Consider the following 22,527-nt stretch of genomic DNA (forward strand, 5'->3'; position numbering starts at 1 on the left):
TCAGGGGTTGGTCTGAGTGGAGCTGACGAACAGCTTGTGCCAGCTGACTACTCTCTTCCTCATGTCCACCTTGTCAAGCCAGATGTAGGCTTCTCCTATCAAGGTTTTCTTCACAAACTTCCCTCCATTCGATACCAGGAAAAGCTGTGAAAACAGCAAAAAGAGTTTTGAGGCTGTTCAAAGGAGAAATGCTCATGGTTTCCATTACATGTGATAGAATTTGATTGAATCAAAAACGAGACGTCATTTCAAATGATTGCAACATAAATTCTGAGATTGATGAGAAGATAGAATTTTATAATGAAGCTACCTGTATGGAGTGTCCAGTTGGGTTGAGGGGAAATCTGAAGGTCTCGTTGAACGACGGCTCCCTGTCATGTCGACAAACTCTGGTCTTCTTCTTAATGATCCTCTTCTGAGTGGCCACGTTCACGACATACAACTTCACGTAAAGGTCTAGAGGCAGATTAGATGAATGACGTGTGTAAATCTGAGAAAAGGATTCGCACAAATGCATGCACACGCAACATACAAATGACTTTCACACCTGGTAGGTGGTCGGGGCTTTTAAACTTGTACGTGATGTTTCGGCATTGGAGGATTTCCAAAACCAGTTGGTCTCCATCCGTCTTCACCTCCTTCTTGAGAGCCACCTTGATCTCCCCCATTACTTGTGTTTTACCACCTAAAATGAATCGAGACAGTTAGACTTTTTTCTGATGGTTTCACTTTTTGATCTGGATCTCAATTGCTTTCAAATTGCACCTGTTACTTTCATTGCATGGAAACGCAAGTCATCCACTGAAGTTTATTTTAATAATTTTCCATTTATGCATCACCTGATCCCCCAATAAACCAAGACAGGAAACATTGTTTAAGAGTTTAACAAGGCAAGCGGAGTTAAATGTGATCAATGAGTCAGACACCATGGAGATGACCTCCTGACCCTGGTCTTCATAACAGCTGGCGAGCTTCGCCCTAAAGGGAGCATCGGCTCTTTGTTACAAACTGAAACTCGAGATGAAGGGAAACTATCCTGCCACATGAGATGCATGCGGTGAGGATACAGTTATGGCAGCGTGTGGGATAATGTGACATCATCATCCATTGCCCCAGTCCATGAAATAAGTCTGAATTAATATTCTTAACTCAATATGTCCACTGCAATTGTCCAACTGGTGCAGTGGTTTACAACCCAGACACTTGAGCCACGTGCAGCTCCACCAATATTTAAGAGTTAATTTTAGATTGCTAATTAATTATTTTGAAGCTTGAGGTGAAGTTTACATTTGTTTGAAACTGAGGAATAATATAACATTGATAGAAATAAAAAATAAATGACTGGTCCTTTTTTTCATGTCCTATCTATTTGTTTCTTCTTTTTACTTTCTTAAATAGGCTAATAATCTGCAGACACTACATTTGTGATTATGAAAATGTTTGCTAAGATATTATGTCAAAACAAATGCAAATTTTAATAACTAAAAACAAACAGGAATATAATTTTGAAGATGCTGAAAAAGGAAAGAAAAGGTGCTTTATACAAAATAGCCACTAGGGGGAAACCTGTAACTGCCAAAGATATAAACCCCCAAAAACATGAGGCGTGTTTCTTGCCTTCATTGTCTGAGCCTCCAAGTTGGTTTTTGTCTGTACCGTTAGGAATGGCTTTGCCACTGTAAGAGATTAAGAAGAAGTATTCCAATATCATTAGATAATCAACATTAATATTCACACTGTGCTAAAAACAGGCTACAAATGGACTTACATGCGTGGCACTTGGAAAATGGCACTGTCCACTCCCATGCCTGCCCCTTCATCCCCTTCCAGTTCGCCGTAGGCATCGCCAACAAGACTCGGGGCAGACAACACCACCGACCCCGAGACATCACCCAGCCTGTGTCCTGGTCCTGGTGGGTGGCAGAATTAGGTGTCATACCGAGGAATTCTTGTCTGTCTGCCTTCACAGGAAACAACTTGCACACAGCAACAGACATGGAGCATTTTCATCAACACAGCTTTTATCACGTGTGCATGCAAGTCCAAGAGATGTGCTGGAGCCGTCACACACTGACTGTCACTCATAACTTGGACTCAGCAGCTTAGAGCAGCACTGCAGATGATTGTGTGTCCTTATATTTACTGTAGCATTAGAGTGTTTAACAACAGTTAATTCACACATAGATGTAATTCATATTGTACATGCGAGCCAGTAGGATTGTGTGGATGTTCATTATGGAATTAGTTAAGTTGTTCTGGGCTTCATTATAGCATATTGTATTCTACTCTTATAATATACAAGTGTATGAGGGATTATCTGTCATGTCTTTAAAACACAGAAAATTAAGGCATAACCAGCAAACACAGATATACCATGAATCCACATTCACATTCTCAGACACCCACAAATACATTACAGATATATACTGTACATGTTGTAGTTTTACTTCATTCTCTATATATTTAGTTACATAGTACCGTGTTTTTTTTTTTTTTAGGATTAAGGTTTCAGTTTTACTGTTTATGTATTGAAGGAGTGGGATGGATCAGATTTAGTAATATATTTATTGAGTATGCTTTTCCTATGTTGCCTCACCTTCCCTTGACACTTCAGCTCCTCTCACGGTTAGGTGACCGCTTTACTCTCACTGGCCGGTGAGTGCAGAGTGAACCTCCTGTTGACTTTTCTTTCTGTTTCCTGGTTTGACTGGGTCACTCTCACATTTGTATCCCCTTTGTTATGGGCAGCAGGGATGGGAAAGGACTGGGTGGGGTGGGAAGACTGTGTGCCATACCTGTGTGTGTCTGTGCTTGTGTTTCGTGATTTTCTCGGGGTTCGTTCGTATGACACACACACATGCACATACACAGGAATACTGCAGCACCACAAAGTTCTATGTGGCAGGGAAACATTGGCCAGGGAGCTGCATGCTTGAATAACTGACATTGGACTAACGTATCTCAGGAAGGAACTAAATCACCATCCTTCATTTGAAAGACATGGCACTGGGATTATACATAAATGTTAATGAACAATGTTTAAACCAGGTTGATGTAGTAAGACGTAACACATGTAGGAGGTTGCCATCCCAGCTTGGTTTCTAAACTGGGGTCAAAGTAGTCCACACTTGGGTGCTGTAGAAACCATATGCTTGGGACTGGCACATGCACAGTCCATGTAGAAACAGAGGGGTTTGGCTCTCTTTACTTTATAACCAATTAAAAACACATATTCGTTAGTTTAGTTGGAAATTTTCAGGGTGCATAATAATAAACTGTGGTATGTTTGCCAAATGTTTGACCAAAATCTCATACTTACACCCTACTAAAAGCATAAAACATGTTTAAGTTTTAAAATGTATGTGTTTTAACTTTTTTTTTTTTTTACTCACATTGTGTTATGTGGTTATATTAGTTAGGTTAATCAAACGTGGAGGATACTGAGAATTGGTATTGATCAATACAAATCACTGTGCTCAGAGGAAAATAAGAGTAGGCGAGCAGTAGGCAAAGGTCAGATGTTAAGAAGGTGAATGCACAGCAAATCAGGTTTTCAGCAAACAATTTTCAATGAAGCCTGCATGCATGGGAAAAAAAGGAGGCATTTCACAGGTAGTGTATCACGGGTAGGGGCAGGATTTACTTGGTTGCAGGCGGGACTGTTGCACGGCAGCCTCGGCAGCAGCAATGGCTATCCCAGCATCCTCAAGGTGGGCCTGAGTGACGCTGCTCTTGCTTTGGCTTCGGGAGGGGCCATGCGAGCGCAGCTGGCCGTCAGAGGAAGACTTGGAGCTGCCTGGGCTGCTGTGTGACTTTTCCAAAGGTAACATTTGCATGTCTGGAGGATGAGGAAATTAAAGGTTAAAATTGCAGTTGAAAAAATTGTGGGTGGAAAGAAAATGAAAAAAGCAAAACCTTGTTAAGTGTATGGAAAGATCAGTCCTCATTGTGTCAAAAGCATTCCTGTTTCTTCGAAATTTGAAACAAGTACAGTTGTCTTTTCTATGGGGATGACTGGGTGTCTCTGCAGATATAATTCAAGTGTTTTTTGCATTGAGTGTTTATGATAGTAAGTTATGATTAGGGGAACCTGTCAAGAACATATCAGTGTCATGCCTCAGGTAAGAAGTCATATAAAGAAACAAATGCATACTGTAGGTATTATTCAATCTGTGGATGTGTGAGATGCAATTTTTTCTTTACCTTTGGCAGGATCAGGGAAGATCCCATGGCTTCGGCTTTTGATTACAGAGTTTTTCGGAGAACCATGACTCCCTTCTCCCAGCCCTGATGCTTGACCCTGTCCGTAACCATGCCCCTGACCCGGTACTGACATATAGTCCTGGCCTAGACTATGTGTTTGACCATGACCCTGACCTGACCCGGGTGGGCCTTGGGTACCATGGTGTGATCTGTTATGTTCAATGCTTTCACTCTGCTCCTTTAAAGGCAGCCAGCGGGGAGTGTTGTCCAGTTGGGCTGTGTTTGACAAGTCAATCAGCACCTGAAATTAAATAAAAATAAAATGTTGCAAGACATAGAACCCAAAACTGACTGGGCCGACAAGGTGAAGAGGCAAGAAGCGCAGGAGATCGTATGAAGGTTAATATATGGTTTTGATTTACAGTGTGGGTAAACACTGTATTTTGAAAAATAATTCAACACTTTGTAGATTATGTAAAGCCTGCACTGTTTTAGATCAGAATTACTGTGCATGAGCTAAATGTTAAAAGTCACTCACCTCTCCGAGAAAGTCATTGGAAGAGGATCTGTCATAGTCCCACACTGTCACCTCCAGTGTCTTCTTCTTTAACTGGGAGGGACAGGAGAAGAAGATTCACAGGTCATGACGGTGTCTTCTGAATTTCTGTGTTTGCCACTTTTGTGAGTGTTTTTGTGCACATGCATGTATGTGACATCAGAAAGTAATGAAGCCAACTCAAGCGGATGAAATGTGTTGCAGCAAAACAAGTACAACTCTGAGGATAATTAACTCAGACAGGAGAAACCTGGGTTATATTTAATAATTTTGACCAAATGCATTGTGACTCGACCTGCACGTGTAAAGGAATAGGCAGAATTGCGCGGGAGAAGAATGAAACATATACCCACTGTAGCATTCTGAGGGCTGCAGTTAGATGGTGGTGGTGTAATTTCACACAAACCCAACACATGCTCATTGCAATAGAGATACACACACATGACATGATTACCTATCACTTTTATGTGTGAAAATAACATGCACTTTCTCTGTCAAAGTTTGACACTTTTCTCTGGAAAACTGTATGAAATCAAACAGTTCACTTCCCTCTTTAGAGAGCTCATAAGAGGTTGCACAGGGATACTCGAAAAGAGCTCCAGGCACAAGCTATGAGGACGGAAATATTCTAGTGGGGTGAAGTCAGAGCATGAGAGGCATCCACACTTCTCAGTTGTGAGCATGTGTGTGTTATGCTTTTCCGTTAAAAGTAGGTTTGACTGAGGTAACGGTTTGATTAAGGTCAGCGTCAGGAAACGAGGTCTGTAACTAGTTATTCCATTTTCATTTTGAGAATGAGAATTAGAAGTGTGAAAGGATGAGCTGCCCCTCCCATTCCCACCACATATCTTATCATAGTTTCTTGGAAATTTTGTGGATAGCAAATGATGCTGGGAAAACCGCATCCTGATGAGTAATTTGTTCTTAATGCTACACCCCCTGGTCTGTTCCACTTTGCGAATCATTAGTTTCTAGTAACTCTGCAGAAAATAAAAGTGAATGCAATATCTCCAAAAAGCAGAGATGCAAAATGCCTACATGTTAGTGTGTGTGCATGCGTGTGTGTCTGCGTGTGTGTGTGTGTGTGTGTGTGTGTGTGTGTGTGTGTGTGAGAACACTGTACCTGTTCTAAATGAATGTTCTTGTAGATGACAGTCTGGTTCCACTCTGGGTTCAAGGTCCTCTGTGCATACTTGGTTCTTCTCTTGTTATCAGCGCTGATAATTGAGGAGAGTCAGAAGGTTTGTTTGTCATTAGCAAATCCACAAAACCATTTGTTTTCTCCTTCCCATGGTAAACATTCATCAAACTGTGATATTCCATGTTGAATGGCTTAAATGAGTGCACATAAAATGTCCAATCTCCTATGGTGAAGCCATCAGAAGTAGAATTGAAACGTCTCTTATTTTCTGTGTTGCCCGAGATGCTTTCACAAAAACAAAATAAAAAATCTTTAGACATAGAAGCTGAGGAGAGTTAAAAGTCAGAGTCATGGAGAGATAAAATGTGATGACATAAGTGCTCTTAAACACTGTGAAATAGAGCAAGTAATTGGACAAACAACAAAGGCCACAACAAAAGGATGGTAAACCACTTTGGACAGTTTACAGAAAGAAAAACATAACACCAACTAAAAGCAAAGATCAGCACCACACTACCTTGCATTCTGGACAACCATGACTTGGCTGAGGGAGTCCAGAAGAGGAGGAGGAGGGCAGAAATCACAAACAAGAAAAGCAAAAACACAAAAAAACAGTCAGAGAAGCCCAGAGAGCTTAAAGAAAAGGCAGTAAAGGATAGAGAGCTGATCAATATTTTCCGCAGGGTGTGTTACTGTTTCCCTGCCGAAACAATAGATATTAAGCAACTCCAAAAAAGTCTGACAGACTACTGGCTCATAGATAAATGCACATCTCACTATTTTGACCTGATAATGTGGGTGTGCACTCTGCTACTGATGTCAGACAAATGTATTTTAAAATATCCTTTGAATGAGACGGCAGGAGGTTAAAAGTGCTTGCGCTTAAATTTGTAGCCTATGCACCATGTACATTGAGGCTGTTAGAGAGTGTGTGTAATCTCATTTACAGGTCTGATGGAGTCATTACCTAAGAACAGATATTGTTACAGAGCAGATAAAGGTTACATCAATCCTTCTCCTGCCAGTCACAGGCTCTTAGAAAAGGCCATCTCTCAGCCGGTGTTCAGAGGAATAGGTCTGAAATGTCTGGGATAATAGTAAAATATTCTCTTTGAAGAGGACATAGGAGGACAGTGTGTACATGTGTTTGGATAGTCTGCTATTGGCTAATGTAATAACAATATGGTACGGCAAAGAGTCTCCTCTTGTACCTTTCTGTAAGGTCAAAATCCATCAATACGTGGAGTCGCTCTATTGAATTGAGTTATCATGACTGCCTCATATCATCAAGTCCTGTGTTATTCTCTCATACAAACTCGACTTGTTAGTTAGTTCAATACAACACAGTCAATACAAAGTCAGAAACAAACAGGGGGAGAGAAAACGAGACCGACACAAAAGCAGGCAGACAGACAGACAGACAGACAGACAGACAGACAGACAGACAGACAGACAGACAGACAGAAGTGACTGGCGAACCACAGTCAGAACTCACCCTCTCCCAGGTAAGAGGTAGACCTTCACAAAGGGGTCCGAGTAGCCGTCGTTGTCCCTTGGAGCAAGATTTCTCGCCTGCAGCACGTGGACGATGAGGTTGCCCAGGTTTCTGTCGTAGTTGATCTGGAGCTGTGGGGAAATGAAGAGTACAGAGTAGGTTGTGTGAAAGACACCCTATTGGGCTGGGCTAAAATGTCTGTGGCTCAAAACGTGATGCAATGTCTTTCAGTTGATTGTTTGTACCTGAATTTCCCCAGTGATTAGATGAGGTGTCCTCATTATTTCCGGCTAAAGAAAGAAAGTGGGTAGTGGTTAATGAAGATTCTAAAATGACAGGCCAAATTGACACATTTATTTTGACCAGAGATCCCATTTCCAGCTTCAGTCTTTCACCTGGGATTGTGGTGCGTTTAAACTTCTAGGGATTTGGGAAACTTCCCTTTGAGTTTATAGCAATTGCATGACAATAACAAACAAGCAAGTGTCACTTTCCTAGCTACTGTCACAGTCCAGAAAAGGAACAAACTCGTTATCACATATGAAATTAGGCTCAAGAGCTACAATTTCTATTCACACTGCATTTACACACATCTGCTGTAGAGCTGACCTTTTTTTCCCATCAACATATCAAGCAATCATTATAGCCTCTGCAGTACAAGTAGCAAATCTGTTTCAGAAGGGGTGACAGGGAATTGTAATATATGCTAGCAGGCAAGAGTGAAAATACATTTTAAATAAATATAGAATAACTTTTTTTGTGAATGACTCAAGTTTGTTAACTTCATTGAAACTGCTGCCACGTTGAAAGGCATCTGACCTGCTTTTGAAATCGTTTTCTAAAGTGGGAAAATGCGAGTATTCACATGTTTTCCACTTCTCAATTACCCATGAACACATTGCTTGTCCTTGTACAGTTATTCCATCTGACTGTGTGAGTAAATTCACCAGAAACATAATTCCATTTGAGAAGGCTAATCAGTCATTCAAAATACATAAAGGTGAATTAAAAATGTCTTTTGTGGTTTTGTGGCTCCATGAAGTTCAAAGAAATACAATATACTATTATTATATTATGAATTCTACGCGTAATGCCTGTTATAATGACACACTCACATATAAACTGCCTTTCATCAGTTACCTGGGTCATGCAAGGTATCACTATTTCTTAGACATCCATTTAACATTCAGACAACCTATTGTGTGATGAAAAAAGGAATCAATGCACAGCAGCCATTGTAACTGATGGATCACACTAAATTCTTCAGGCTGAAGTTGTTTAATGATGGATAATATGGTGCAACCATGCAAAATTCACTGGATTGTTTCTAGCAATAGATTAACCTCTGACATATGAGCCAGCCGAAGACCTTTTTATATCTCTTCTTATAGCCATATGGATCATTGCTTTTGTAGAGTGTGCCAGTAGAGCATGATAACTACCTTGTGCCGCTGTTTCTTGTTAATGGCAGGAGATGCAGGCTGGCCAGGACTTGGCACCCCACTGGAAGCAGCTGATCCGGTGCCTGAGTGGAGAAGGGCAGAGCGGTCCAATGCAGAAAGCACCCCCAAACCTCCAGCTCCAGCTCCTGCCCCCGTCATACCAGGACCTTGCTGCTGCGACACCTTTTGCAGCTCTGCAGCAAGCTGTTTAGGATCCACACCAGGGGATCGCTGCCCACCTGCTGAGACAAACCATTACAGTAAGGAACATTATGTTTTTCCTGAAACACGTACACAAATACATGCATGCATGCAGACCTCAACAAATCATTGTACATACCAGCCTTAAGCTGGATATGGTGCTCCAGGGCTTGTGGGTGCTCAGGGTCAGACAGCATATTAAGGTCGCTGTTTGGATCCATACAGGAAATTTATAATGGAATAACAAGGAGTGTATTTTAGCAGTAATCAGATGAAGGGGTGTGGAATGAATACAAGGGAAGGGAAGGAGGAGAAGACGTGTTCAGGGTGTAAAGTCACCATATTGCGACTAAACATTTAGGAGTTTCAGTGGGACGGAGGGATAAATGCTGACAGATGTTACTCACAGTCTCACACAGATCTCCGCCTCTGCACATGGTTGGCCCATGATGCACTGCACTTCTTCATAGGTCTTCCCCATCAGAGGAACTCCATTCCACTCCAACACCTGCATTCCTATGGTTTGACAGATTTACAGAGTTAAAGACAAAAGAGGAACTGTTGATTAGATTTGGTTGAAAGAAGACGTTTTAGAATTAAAAACACAGTTCCAAACACAAAATACCTTTGTATCTTAATATTGCCTCACGCTACAACAATCCGGGAGTTACCACCGGTGGACAAAACTATATGAGAATTTACTCAAGGGAAACTGGTCTACACGTTATATGTTTTATTATTAATGCACCTGTACAGCTGCTGTGACAACAAAGGCCTGAATTAATAAGTCAATATCCTTCTGCATGAGCTGTTGCTTATTGAGAATATTCCCTCTGCTCCATATGATCCATATCCTCCTACACTTTGTTTTATATTGCACCTGAAGGCATGTTCCACAGCCATTCTCCTTTAGTAAAACATAATCATATTTTCAAAGTTACAACAACACGCTTGCTCTAAATTAAACCAGCCAGTCTAATCTTTCATTTAACTATTATTTAAAGTGAAAATATTGTGAAAAGAGGGCTTCATAGTGGTGTAGTGGTTTGACAACCTGGCCTCATAGCATGAAAGGTCAAACCAAGTAGTTGTTGTTTTTAAGGTTCGTGAGGCTAATTGATGTTGTCTATGCTTGTATTTGTGTCTATAATGCTAAATATAGACCAATGACTAACACAGCCCACTGCTGTCAAGAGGAAGGGTTTTTTTGTGTGCTGTATGTGATGTGTCAGGGTATGAGACATGACAGACGAGTACACAGAAGGCTCCAGCCGCCTCTCACATCTCCATCTGGATTTGTGTGATTCAGATGGGAAATGTTTCACCAAAGGCATTCACTGCCAAGCATTACAATTTGAAGGTCTTATTTCTCATACGATTAACCTTGAATTTTTTTTAATTATTCTCTTACCCTCTACAACTTTTCCTGTCTGTTCTGCAACACCACCAGGGATAACCTTGGCAATGTAAGCTCCGATCTCTCCGCGGCTCCCCGGAATCTCTTTCCCACCCACCACACGGATCCCAAGTCCATTCCCTGTGGTGAAAATAAACACACATATCCTAATTAGACGAATAAAGACACCGACTCAGACGTATGCCTAATCTTAGTGCGTTATCTCAGTGTGTTTTCTGTTTGCCTTGTACCTGATACACTGTTGTCCTTTATGTCTCGCTTAAGCTTGATGTGAGTGTGAGGGAAGGCATAAGGGACCAGTTTCATCTGAGAATGATTCCAAGAATGAATAGCATTAAAAAATGGTTTCATTGCATTTGTAAGAAGTTGGAAAACATAAATTAAACCATGAGGTTATTATTTGTTGCTAGCCCGGATCGCACCTGTCTTCTGTCCAAAATGTTTCCGCTCTGTGGATGTCCTTCTCTTGGTTTATCAAACCAATCTGTGTCTTCTCTCCTCAGGTGGTAGGCTGGGCAAGGAGAGAGAGTCATTAACAGCCACAAACACACACAGACAATGCTCAGTTTGAAATCAGAATAATGACCACTTAGGCAGAGATCAATACAACAACCTAGTTTTGGAAATATTTTTAGTGTGCATCAAAACAATTAATGGCACATCCATCCCCATTTACTAAAAGGCAGGAAGATGTCAGATCTGTCCTGACTGGATCGGAGAAACACAGCCATATGAGCTCTGTCCCATCCCATCCGTAACGTCTGTGAGATCAAATGATCACAGCAAACTTTAAATGAAAGATAAATGCATTTTTTAAACAATTTTGACATGTAGACGTTGCCATACTTTTGATAGCGTGCAATGCTCCCGTTCTGAATAAGAGAGCTTTTTGTCATCCACATTTTCGTAGCCGCTGAATTGTGAAACACTTTTGTTGAAAGAAGCCTCGGGAAATTGTGTACTGTGGTAATAAATACCTTAATGCAAAACACTATCTGTTTTACTGCAATATTACACAATACATTACTAAGCAGTGAGCCTACTTATCATATCTGGAATGGAATGTTGAAACGAAAAGAGCTTTTCTACAACATTGATCCACAACTCTGATTTTGTTTAGTGTACAGGATGAAACAATAAATATGTGAGTATTAGTATAGAACAACGGTAATGTAATCCATGAATCCAATCTTCATGGATTTATTTTAACTATGTATAGCAACTGAAATATAGCAGATGTTTTGTGTCATTTTCTATAATTGGTATGAACAAATTGAAGATTGAGTCCAGTTAGTGGAGCCTGTCTTCTAAAAATCATTATAGATGGGCATTTCACAGACTGGCTCAACAATCAGCTATTATGACGAGTATTCATTTCCTGATGTACTTTCCTTATCAATAAACAGTGCCAACATTCCATTTCAAGATTTGAACAACAGAACTGATGAAAAATAAATCGCTTTTAGAAGTGTGCAGTACAATTTCTATGTGTGGACAATATACACGTTTTTGGGTTTTTTTTTTCGGACGCATGAACATGGAAACTGGAAATGGGTCTGATATGCTTACAGAACGACGGTGCAAACACTGCTGAATGATGTGTAACTGAAGCCACTACAGGTTATGACACATAAATGATATCAAGTGCATATAAGATGAGGTTCATTCCAGAATGGAACTGATATGTCAACAACTAGAGATTTGCTAAATGACATGTATTGTTTACTACTGAGAGGTGGGTCATTCCAGAGTCTGGTATGTTTACAAAATCAATCAGCGAAGTGGAAAGTTCAGAACCATGATGTGCGGCATGGAGGCATACAGTCGCTAAAGCTACATGGGAATCGAGAAGCTGTCTCACCTTCTATATTCCAGTTTGGGCCTCCAGCTGGGGTACAAAGTTATATGTTTTTTTCAGAAAGGCGTTCAACAAATGGTCAATGCTCTAACAAAAACTACAGGAACTATTCTACAACTATATTTGTGTTATAGACTTAAGCACATGCACTGAATGCAATTGCCAACATAAAATGCATGCTTGAAACTACTCTATGTGTGACATTACCAGTTTAGCAATTTACAAATTTAAGCAGAAGCATTGTAAAAGAAAAAAATAAACAACATAAAATGCACTTTAGGGGTAAAAAAAAAAAAGAAAAGAAAAGAAAAAAGCCTTGTCATATATTATATGACTGAGCCACAGTTATATGTGAGGAAACTTGACAGTAGGCTTAACTAGTACTGTAAAATACTCTACCGTGTCTGATACTTTCATGAAAGATTCTGGCATCATCTCTGTTCAAAACCAGCATGGATTCACTTAAAGCTGTAATCAAGGCAGATGGACACTTTTACGGAGGGGTAGGACAAATATTACCTTCTAAACAAGAATCTAAATCTATTGATCCTTTGAATTTGTAGAGATATGAAGCTCAGATTGCTCAACATGTCACTATTATGCATTAGGAGACCTGGATGATATTTTTGCATTAAAACCCTCCATTCATCACCAATTCTTAAACAAAGGTTAAGGGTTAAAACTGGCATGTTTTATCTTGTGTGATTCCACATAAACCACAATATATTTGTCTAAGATACCCAATATTAAAATATAACTAAATATAAAGGAACTTTTCAGAAACATTATCCACATAAGCAGATAAAGCTAATCTAATAGAACATACCAATCCCATACTTATGGAGATGAAGATAGTACATGTCAATATTTGCAATCAGAGACACAGACATCTCACATGAGACATCCACAGCAAGAACTAATAAACATAAGACATTAATTTTATTAGGACAGTAATGGAAAAGTAATTTATTACACAGCATGCAGTAAATCAAAATGAGTTTTAAACACAAAATTAAATAACACAAACAACACAAAAAAAAATGACACACAATATCACAATGTTAAATGTTTTTCTTAAAAGTGTGTAAGTACTTTTTTTTAACAAAGTAATGTTTTCATTGCATAACCAGATAATATTTACAACTCTATCATTGTGCATGTATTTGATAAGTATTAATAACTATAGTATTTCACTAACATGTTAAAAGGGAGTACAAATTTCAAAAGACTTGACTGTACCTGCAGAGTCAGCAGAGTGGTCACAGTTTTTGTAATTCACTCGTGCTAGCTGTTCTCCAAAACCGTTGAAAATACATGTGTGTATGCAAATATGCACTTGTGCTATACATCTTTGCAATTTTGTGTGGTTATGTTGGACAAAGGCAAAGAATTAGGCACGTTGTACATATGACTAATATTGGTGCAAATCTGAAGGGAATGGTCATTGAGTCATTTCCATAGAAGGAAATTAATTTGTGTGTTCACATGAGGTGTTTATAGACCCCCATTCACAGCAACAGGTCACTCACCCATTAACCAGAACATACAAGTATTTTCTATATATGTATATCATATATAGATTTTCATGATTTATGTTCATGAGACACATAACATATGAAACAGTGAATAAACAATACATTGTTCTATTTTAACATATTTCTTGTTGTCCAATGACTATACTAAATATTACACACCTATATTTAAAACACAAAGCTTAACATTTTGTGCGGCTTGATATTATTGTTGAAAAATATGTTTTTACATAGCTCTATTTTTCTAAATATTGCACATACATTTTTCCGGTAGTGAAATGTCAACTGTTGTGTTCTACCTAGAATATGCTTGGCGGTAAATGTGAGATATACAGTGAGCTCACTTTCAGATAAGATTAGACTTTCTGAAAAAAATAACATAATAAGGCAGCTGTGATGTGAACAAAAGATATTTGCTCAATAAATGTGTGACCGCTACGATTAAGAGTAGAAAGGATAGGCATGAGACCATAAACAGAAAATGTAAAAAAATAAAACAGCATGCAAATGAAACCACAAAACAAACGGAAACAAAACTTCATAAATCAGAAGTTACATACATAAACACAGATCAAGAGTATTATGTATCAGTGGGAAAAGTAAAAAAAAGAAAAAGAAAGGAAAAGCATGCACACATCTAATGTGACATTTACCATATCAGAGGGAACTATAGCATAGAACAACCAACAGTTATTATTTGGAACAGTGGTAATTGAGGAAGAACTTGTACAGTCAGATAGACCACTCAGTATTAGCATGCATGACAAGCAAGTCCACACAGTCAAATTGTTGCAGCAGTCTCAGGATCCATTTACCTTCACTGTCTGACATGGCGCCTTGCAAGTCATCCATGATGAATGCAATGTCTCGATCATAGCCTCGTGTCCGAGATTCCTCCCTCATATGTTGCTGTACCTCAGGCAAGGAATGGCTGGATCCAAACTGATCCCTGGAGTCAGCAGAAATGGGAGGAAGAGGACCAGCTGAAGCTCTAGCCATACCCATAGGCTGCCCCACTGGACTTAGGGGGCTTTCTTCCTCGGAGTTCTGAGCGACAATGGGGATACGGCCCCGGCTTTGGCTAATCGGTAAACTGGTGGGCTTTGCTCTCGCCACTCCAGGGGCAAATGCTGCATCCAGGACGTCTCCCTCTGTTTTGAGTCTGAGTGAGGAACTGGATAGATCTCGCTTGATAGATAGATCCAAACCATAGACTGATGAGGGGCGCGAGGAGGGACGGGATCGGCTGCCACTTGGGTAGGTGCCATCATCCTGAGCTGAAGCCCTGATAGTGGATCCCAGTCCAAGAGATTGCCCAAGATTAAGGGACCCAGAAAGGTTGGCCCCCAGAGAGGAGCCCAGATATTTTTGCTGCTCAGACAGGTTTTTCCTTAGTCCAAATGTAATCTCATCCTGAAGCAACCTTGCCCTTGCTGCCAGACTTGATACAGAGGATGCCCCAGATCCCATGTAACTGCCGAATTCGGGCTCAATGTCCCTACTCTCCTGAATTGGGGAAAATTTGGTGATAGCTTTAGGATCTATTAGGGCTTTTTTGTTCTTCATTTGTTTCTGATAGAGCATAGCTGCTGGGAGTTGCTTGGCAGCCTGCTTTTCAAGGGTGAGTCTGCCGATACTATATTTCTCTCCTTTAGGAAAGTGGCGTAAACTGCTATCACCATGGATATAGTGGGGCAAGCCAAGTCCTGTTAATTGTTCTAGTCCGTCAGCTCCTCTTCTGAACTCCTGCTTGATTTGTTGCTTCAGTAGCTTTAATTCGTAAGGCTCTTCCATAGTGTCATCTTCTCCTTTGCTATAACCCTGAAGCCGAGATGATCCTAAAAACTCAGCCACCTTAAAGACGAAGACAAAGAAGAAGAACAAGACTCTAGGTTAGTTTATGTCTAAGCAATTGATCTTTACTAAGAGAAAAACAAACATGTCTCATGTCTGTTGCACCTCATGAATATTTGATGAATGACCGAAATGTTTTTCCTGTAATTTTTGTCTTATAAGGCCATCAGTGTGTGTGTTCCCAGTTTAGGTCTCGAGAGTCTTTGTTCCAATCAGTGAAATATTCTATGTTTGGTAAATCAATTATCGCATCAGTGCTACAGCTAAAGCTTTTCTCCATTCTGATCACACTCAAAATATGAATATATGTTTGGAGTACAGACTTGAGAAAAATCCAAAGTATGATGATGTAAGTGTACAGTAATTACCTCAGCTGTACGTCTGACTTCTGCTGCCCTTAGTAGTCTGTCAGCCTTGGACAACTCCTTGTCAGGCAGGTTAAATCCCGAACTCAAGCCAGTGTTGCTCAACCCGGTTGATGACTTGGTGAGTTCTCCTATGTCCTCGATCAGCACATAGTTCCTGGCATTATGGTGATCAATGTCAGCATAGAATGAGTCGGCAGAAATACTTGACATTGGACTTGATGCCATACTTCTCTCCTCCAGTCCTAACCTCAAATCCAAGCTGCCATATTTGCCCCCCAGATGAGCTACCCCATAGCCACTTTCTGTGGAGGTTGGTACAATCAGCAGAGGTTGGTTGCGTATAACCTCATAGTTGGTTTTCGGCTCTAAATCAGAGAGATTGTTTTGTCGCTGTTTTCCTTGCTGCAAGAGCAGAGCATGTTGGTAGCTACTGGGTTGAGTCTGACCATGAGTGAGAGACAGTGTTGGATAAGGAGAGGCCTGGTGGTGATAAAGGGACTGCTGTTGATACAGGTTCTGTTGGGTATAGTGACTGGTTGTCTGGGTCTGAGGAACATACTGAGCATAATGGGAGTAAGGACTAGTTAAAGTGTTATACTGGGAATCAGCTTCTGTTTGTGGGGGGATGAACTGGTCAAACTCTGACTGGGGAGCCGTCCGTGGTCTCTCAAGGCCGTCACCTCTGGCTTCTCTGATGTTGCTAACTTCACTATCAGACATGTAGTCTCTCTCCTCTGCGACACCCTGGAGATAGGCTCTCTCTCTTTTCTCTCTCTCCTTCAGCAAAGCATCCTTACGACGGTTGATACCCATTTCCAGATACCTGGAATAAATCAAAAATATACAGTGCTTCACATTTCAAGCACTAACTGTCCTATTAACAGTACAACCAAAGAGCCACACAAAAATCTTGTTTCTCACACAGCAGTACCTGTTACTATGTGTGTGTGGAGAGGTCTCATTGATTGTTGTCAAGGCAGCCTTTTAGCCCATAAGCTATCAGGGTAACAGGTTGCATAAGATGGAGGAATGCAATGGAATTGGATTTAATAAAGAAATGACATAAAACGAGTAATAACATTATATGATTATCCTTTAAAATCGCAGAGGAACAAAAATTCCCTTTCCATGCATTGTGTGGATGCTGGTTGTATAGCATATTACCGTAGCTTGGCGTCGATTTCCTTTTCTTCCTCATCAAGCTCAGCCTGTTTCTTGCGAAGTTTAGAAGATTCTCTCTCCACAAGATCAAGTTCCTTGTCAATGTCTTGCAGAATCTTTGCCCGAGCCATTGTTGTACTGCGGGCAAGACGGCGACGAGCAGAGCCGGTACTGTAGACTGTCCGTCCCGTCAGAGAGTCATCCTCAGGAGGCGGGTCTGGAAGCGTCCGCTTTACTTTCTTGCCTGTCCCAGATGGAGAACCTCGGCTCTAAAATATACAAAAATATCAAACATTTTACAGTAGCTCAATAAAAAATAAAACCTCTCAATAAGATTTACCGTATATACTTCAGTATTATGTTTGTCAAGTGAGCATAATCATATTTCCAAAGTGTCTCGCACATTTTTATTATTTATCAGTATCACGAATATAGTCAATGATTTTTACATATTCATCTATTTTTACTTACAGAATAGCTGTCTGCATAGTATCCACCCATCCTGTCTTCTGTTGAAGGACTTAGGGATTTCGGATCAGATAGAGACTTTTGGCCAGGCTTTAACATCCGCGGGCCCGAGGAAAACCTGGTTGGGTCAGCTGTCAGCATTCTCTGGCCTCCATGTGCCTTCTCAGGTGACAGAGGTGACACAGCCGTGTAGAAAACCTTCGACTTAGAAGGAAGTTCTGCTGTGAGGTGTGTACTGTAGCCGATTTCAATGGGTGTATGTCTTCTGTCTGAGTCCGTTTGACAACTGAGACTGCCACCTCTTTGAGAGTTTTCTGGGGCTGAAATATGCTTGACGATTTCTACCTTAGTGTCCATCTGTACATTGGGTCGTTTGATTGTCCCAGAGTGATCAGTTTGAACAGATATCTCTGCCACTGTCTGAATAGCAATACTGGAGACTTTGGAGCCATGCTTTCCTTCACTGCTATGCTTTCGAGACCGCCTTCGAGCTTTTGTGGGTGCATCCCATTCATCTTGGTCTTCATCATCAGTCTGAGCTGAACTATCAGTATTTCTCCTACTTTTCTTTCTCCTTCCCACATTTTGCTTCTCTGCTGAGTCTTCATCATCTGTTTGCACTCCACTATCAATTATTTTCTTTCCAAAGTCCTGATCTGCTTGAAGCTTGTTTACAAGATTAAGGTGGCCCTGCCCTTCCTCTGCATGTGTTCCAAAACTTGGAATTGCAGACTCATCTTTAACAGGCCAGTACTGGCCACTGTCCCCTACTCCTGCATATTTCGCCTCTAATAGATTCCCTGTGGTACCAGAACTACCATAATGCTCATCTAGCTGCCGCTGAAGTTGCAGTTGGAGTTGTTGGATTTGCTGAAGCTGTTCTTTTTGCTGGGCATAGGTCTCTTGCTGGGCCACCATGTGTGCATGATGCTCTTCTTCTTGCTGAAGGAGAAGTTGCTGTTTCAGAGCCTGAAGTTCTTCAAGCTCCCTTTGAACCATAATCTGCTCCTGTTCACGATATCGCTGGATTTCCTGCCTTTCCCACTCCAGCTCCTCAGCAAGACATAGCTGCTTAAGCTTTTCTAGCTCAAGAAACTCTCTCTCCATTTGATACTGAGCCATTTTAGCATTGTCTAAACCAGGAAAAATGGGAGAAGAAGCTAAGGCATCAAGTGAGGCTGCAATTGCTTCCAAGGTGGTATCTGAGTACATGTCTGGATATCCAGTGATGATATCAGCCAATGCTGTTGGTAGAAGCTCCTTTGGTAGTCCAGTGTCAAAAGGAATTATCTGTCCTGGATCTGTAGTTGGAATGAAGCCATATGGATGTGGCAGTGACTGGTTCTGGACGGTTGATGTTGGCGTTATGGTAGTGCTAAAGATGGAGCCTGGTTGAGTTGTAATTGCATATGTGGAGGGAACAGGGGCAGACACAGAGGAATAAACTATTCCATCTGAGGTTCTCAGTGCACTATTTACACCAAACCCTACTGCAGAAACTTGGGAGAATGGAGTAGAAGTCATCACTGGGTAGAGGCCGGCAGCTTTGCTACTGTAGTCTAGTGCTTTACCTGTGACAATAAGCCCAAAGATATATTTTACTTTCTCAAAAATATTACAGAATGCATTGTATATAAGCTGAAGGCCATGCATTTTAAGTCTAAAAAAACAAAAATCCTACTGCACATGCATATTTGTAGTCATTCTGACTAGCAAGATGCAAAACCAAAATATTGGGGAAGCACACGCAGGCACACACATGCATCTGTATGAAGAAAAAACAGAGAACAACAGCTTGACGTTAATATTTAAAGAAATCAAACAACATGACAAATAAGCTCTAAATTTGTGTGGAGTACATTCAAAACTCTGTGTCAAAATGAATATACATGATATAAAACAATTGGTTATGTCAAACTATGACCAATTTCGAACTGAATTGTGACGTTCCACTGTTTACCAATTCTTTATCGTTTCTATTTAAAAATGGGGCTTCTTTTAACTACGGATGACTGTAATGCTCACAAGGCTGTGGTTTTGAGCTGCATGATATGGCAAAGCAGCTTGTTTGAATTCCTGTAAATATACAAATTAAATTAACTCTACTGAAATGCCATCCATAATGGGAAACCTAGAATTATCTGAATGGGATAATTCTAGCTCTTGCAATCTACTATTGCAACAACGAGTGATAATAATTAGCAATACATGTTCACTAAATATGGTTATTTACTGTGTATATGCATTATTATTATTATTATTATTATTATTATTATTATTATTATATCTAAGAAGTTTAATCATTCATCTGAGTAAGTCAAATGTTGACATTTGAGAATGTTGTTTTCAATTGTCATTCATTCATGTTTTGACATAGATTTTTATTAGTGTGACAGAGTAAGGACACAGAATTGTTTTATTGTTTCACACACACTTTAAAAATAAAAGAATAACATATGTTTTCATTTGTCATTTTTCAAACATATGCTTGAAGTTACACAGAAACTATGTAAATCCAATTTTAAGATTTATTAAGTCACTGAAATGCAAACTCAAAATCCATGCAAAAAGCATAGAAAAACATTCAATACATATGTATAAAGAGCCATACTCACCAGCAGAAAGTCTGGCAGCTGTGAGGTCCATAGCAGCATCTGAAGACCCGCTGAGGTAGTCATAGTCATTCTTTGGAGAGAATAGGCCTGCTTCAGTCACGTTGGTGTCAGACAACGATGCTTTCATACCATCAATTCCTTTGGTTCCATGTATTCCAGAATCATCATTTTGATAGTGGCCATCTCTGTAGCTGAGACTGTTGTCAGGCTGTGTTGTAACTGGAGGTTGTGTTCTGCAGCTTCCTGTAAATGGTAGCTTGTAAATCACATCACAGCACACACTCCTCCTTCCAGCTGTAAGATCCACTGGAGTCCCATCATCTTCAACAACAGTAGTTACCACTCCTGGGCTTGAATCAGACAAAGCCACCATAGCTCTGACTGGTCTGTAATTGGACAAATCCATGGCACCTGTGGCCTCTCGGGAAACAACAGGACTTCCGTTGCCCATGATGATTGGCACTGAAGATGCAGGATGTTTTCTTTCAGCAGAGACCAGTGCTTCAAAGGAGAGGTTTATGGGTATGTCTTGAGCCATCGATGCCACAGCATTGACTTTAGGTTGAGTATTCACTGGTCTGTACACAATCTGTGCTAATGGTTCAAAGGGTTTATATGTGGTTAGAGGTAGAGGCGATGACGTGACAGGGCCTTGTAAGTCAAGTGGCTTCTCTGCTGGAGTATTCTTATATGAAGCAATTGTGGCAGTACAAGTTACTATTGTGATGCTGTCCGTAACAACAGATAATGTAGTTGCGGGGGTGATTTCTGCACTGAGATTTACTATCTCAGGCTGCACTGCTGTAATTTGACGTCCACTGGAGTCACTTGAAAATGAGAGTCGACATGATTCCGGAGGAGTCAGGTCCATGCCTTGCTCAGTCATCTTTATTCCAACTTTCATAGTACGCAAATCAATAACATCGCCAGAATAAATAATCTTGCCATTCTGTTTGGACACAGGTTGGACCTTAGCTACATCTGGTTGTATCGTGACTCCTACACTAGGAGGTACCTGTGGAAGTCTTTCATGGACAACAGAAACAGTGGTTCTCTGGACCTCAGTAGTGACCACTTGAGTGACCCGACTTGGCAGGCTTTCGGGAGGCTGGCCTGATGTGGAAATTGATGAAGAATACATGTGGCTCAAACTAGAGACCACCTTTTCTGGACCTCTTATTTCTTGGCTCTCAATAGACTCTTGTTGAATTTTTGTGATTGTGACTGGGGCCACAGATACACTATGTGGAATGTCCTGAACACTAGGTATTGAAGTTCTCCTAGAGTATGCCTCAGTGGTTATTATCTCTAGTGGGTGATCATATTCAGATGAATAAATCAATACCGGCGGTTGCTGTTCAGTGGCAGGAATGGATCCTCTTCGATAGGGGGCCTGAACACCATAACCATCTATAGAAAATTCCCGTTCAGCAGGCATAGTTAGTACCTGCCCTGACGGTAATGACTGTGGCATGGTTATAGATTCTCTCCTAGCAGTAGAAAATTCTTCAGTTGTAACTACTTGTGTGGGAATTTCATACTCAGCAGAGTAGGCAGATATCTCACTTGTGTACGGTGGTTGAACAATTGACGATATGGATGTTCTCCTTCTACTGGTAGTAGCCTCAGTTGTAATGACTGGCATTCCCGCCAGTGACTGAGGTTGAATTTCAAAAGTTGACATTGATGATCCTCCATCATTATCTTTTTTTACAATCTGCAAGGGTGTCTCATATTCAGTTTGCAATGGAATGGCTTCCTGAGGTGGCACTGAATATGACATTGCTGGGAATGGAATTGCTCTCTGGACTTGTTGAATATATGGAGTAGCTGGAACATCTGCTGCCATTTGTTGAACATCCAATGATGCTTCAGCTGCAGAGGGAGTCATCATCTTAGCTATTTCAGGCATTGGGGTAACTACCGCTGCTGCAGGTAGGGCTTGAGACACTGCTGTTACTTCTGGTACGATATCTGTGTCAATTGTAATATCTGTGGTTAAATCAGTCATAGGAAAGGTCACTACTTCAGTTAAAAGAAGAGGTTGATGTGAAAACAGATGCCCCCTTGCTGAAGGAAGGATTTCTGAGGGTGGAATAAATTGTGGAGGTGATGAAAATTCGGAAATAGCTTGAGTGTTATTCAAATCAGTAGATGGTTCTTGCTCTTTGTACTGCGTTGCTGTTTCAAACACATGAATTGGCTGTTGAACAGCA

At 40.7% G+C, this 22,527-nt stretch overlaps 1 protein-coding gene across 1 annotated transcript in view; it reads right to left on the bottom strand.

Moving 5' to 3' along the window:
- pclob (piccolo presynaptic cytomatrix protein b) overlaps positions 1–22,527 on the bottom strand; it is a gene marked incomplete at both ends in the record, with an annotated part of 50,905 nt that continues 28,378 nt past the window's right edge. Inside the window, 25 exons of the mRNA XM_080504719.1 lie at positions 1–144; positions 311–456; positions 548–685; positions 1,618–1,676; positions 1,769–1,910; positions 3,644–3,838; positions 4,204–4,504; positions 4,742–4,813; positions 5,883–5,976; positions 6,418–6,444; positions 7,396–7,526; positions 7,641–7,685; positions 8,838–9,079; positions 9,178–9,245; positions 9,446–9,554; positions 10,450–10,575; positions 10,686–10,761; positions 10,878–10,966; positions 12,317–12,343; positions 12,713–12,781; positions 14,661–15,699; positions 16,068–16,890; positions 17,232–17,497; positions 17,700–19,267; positions 20,312–21,968. Coding sequence (XP_080360845.1) covers positions 1–144; positions 311–456; positions 548–685; positions 1,618–1,676; positions 1,769–1,910; positions 3,644–3,838; positions 4,204–4,504; positions 4,742–4,813; positions 5,883–5,976; positions 6,418–6,444; positions 7,396–7,526; positions 7,641–7,685; positions 8,838–9,079; positions 9,178–9,245; positions 9,446–9,554; positions 10,450–10,575; positions 10,686–10,761; positions 10,878–10,966; positions 12,317–12,343; positions 12,713–12,781; positions 14,661–15,699; positions 16,068–16,890; positions 17,232–17,497; positions 17,700–19,267; positions 20,312–21,968 — 7,653 coding nt within the window. The remainder of the gene's footprint in view (positions 145–310; positions 457–547; positions 686–1,617; positions 1,677–1,768; positions 1,911–3,643; positions 3,839–4,203; positions 4,505–4,741; positions 4,814–5,882; positions 5,977–6,417; positions 6,445–7,395; positions 7,527–7,640; positions 7,686–8,837; positions 9,080–9,177; positions 9,246–9,445; positions 9,555–10,449; positions 10,576–10,685; positions 10,762–10,877; positions 10,967–12,316; positions 12,344–12,712; positions 12,782–14,660; positions 15,700–16,067; positions 16,891–17,231; positions 17,498–17,699; positions 19,268–20,311; positions 21,969–22,527) is intronic.

The sequence above is a fragment of the Blennius ocellaris genome (genome assembly GCF_963422515.1).
Source record: "Blennius ocellaris genome assembly, chromosome: 11".
NCBI lineage: Eukaryota > Metazoa > Chordata > Actinopteri > Blenniiformes > Blenniidae > Blennius > Blennius ocellaris.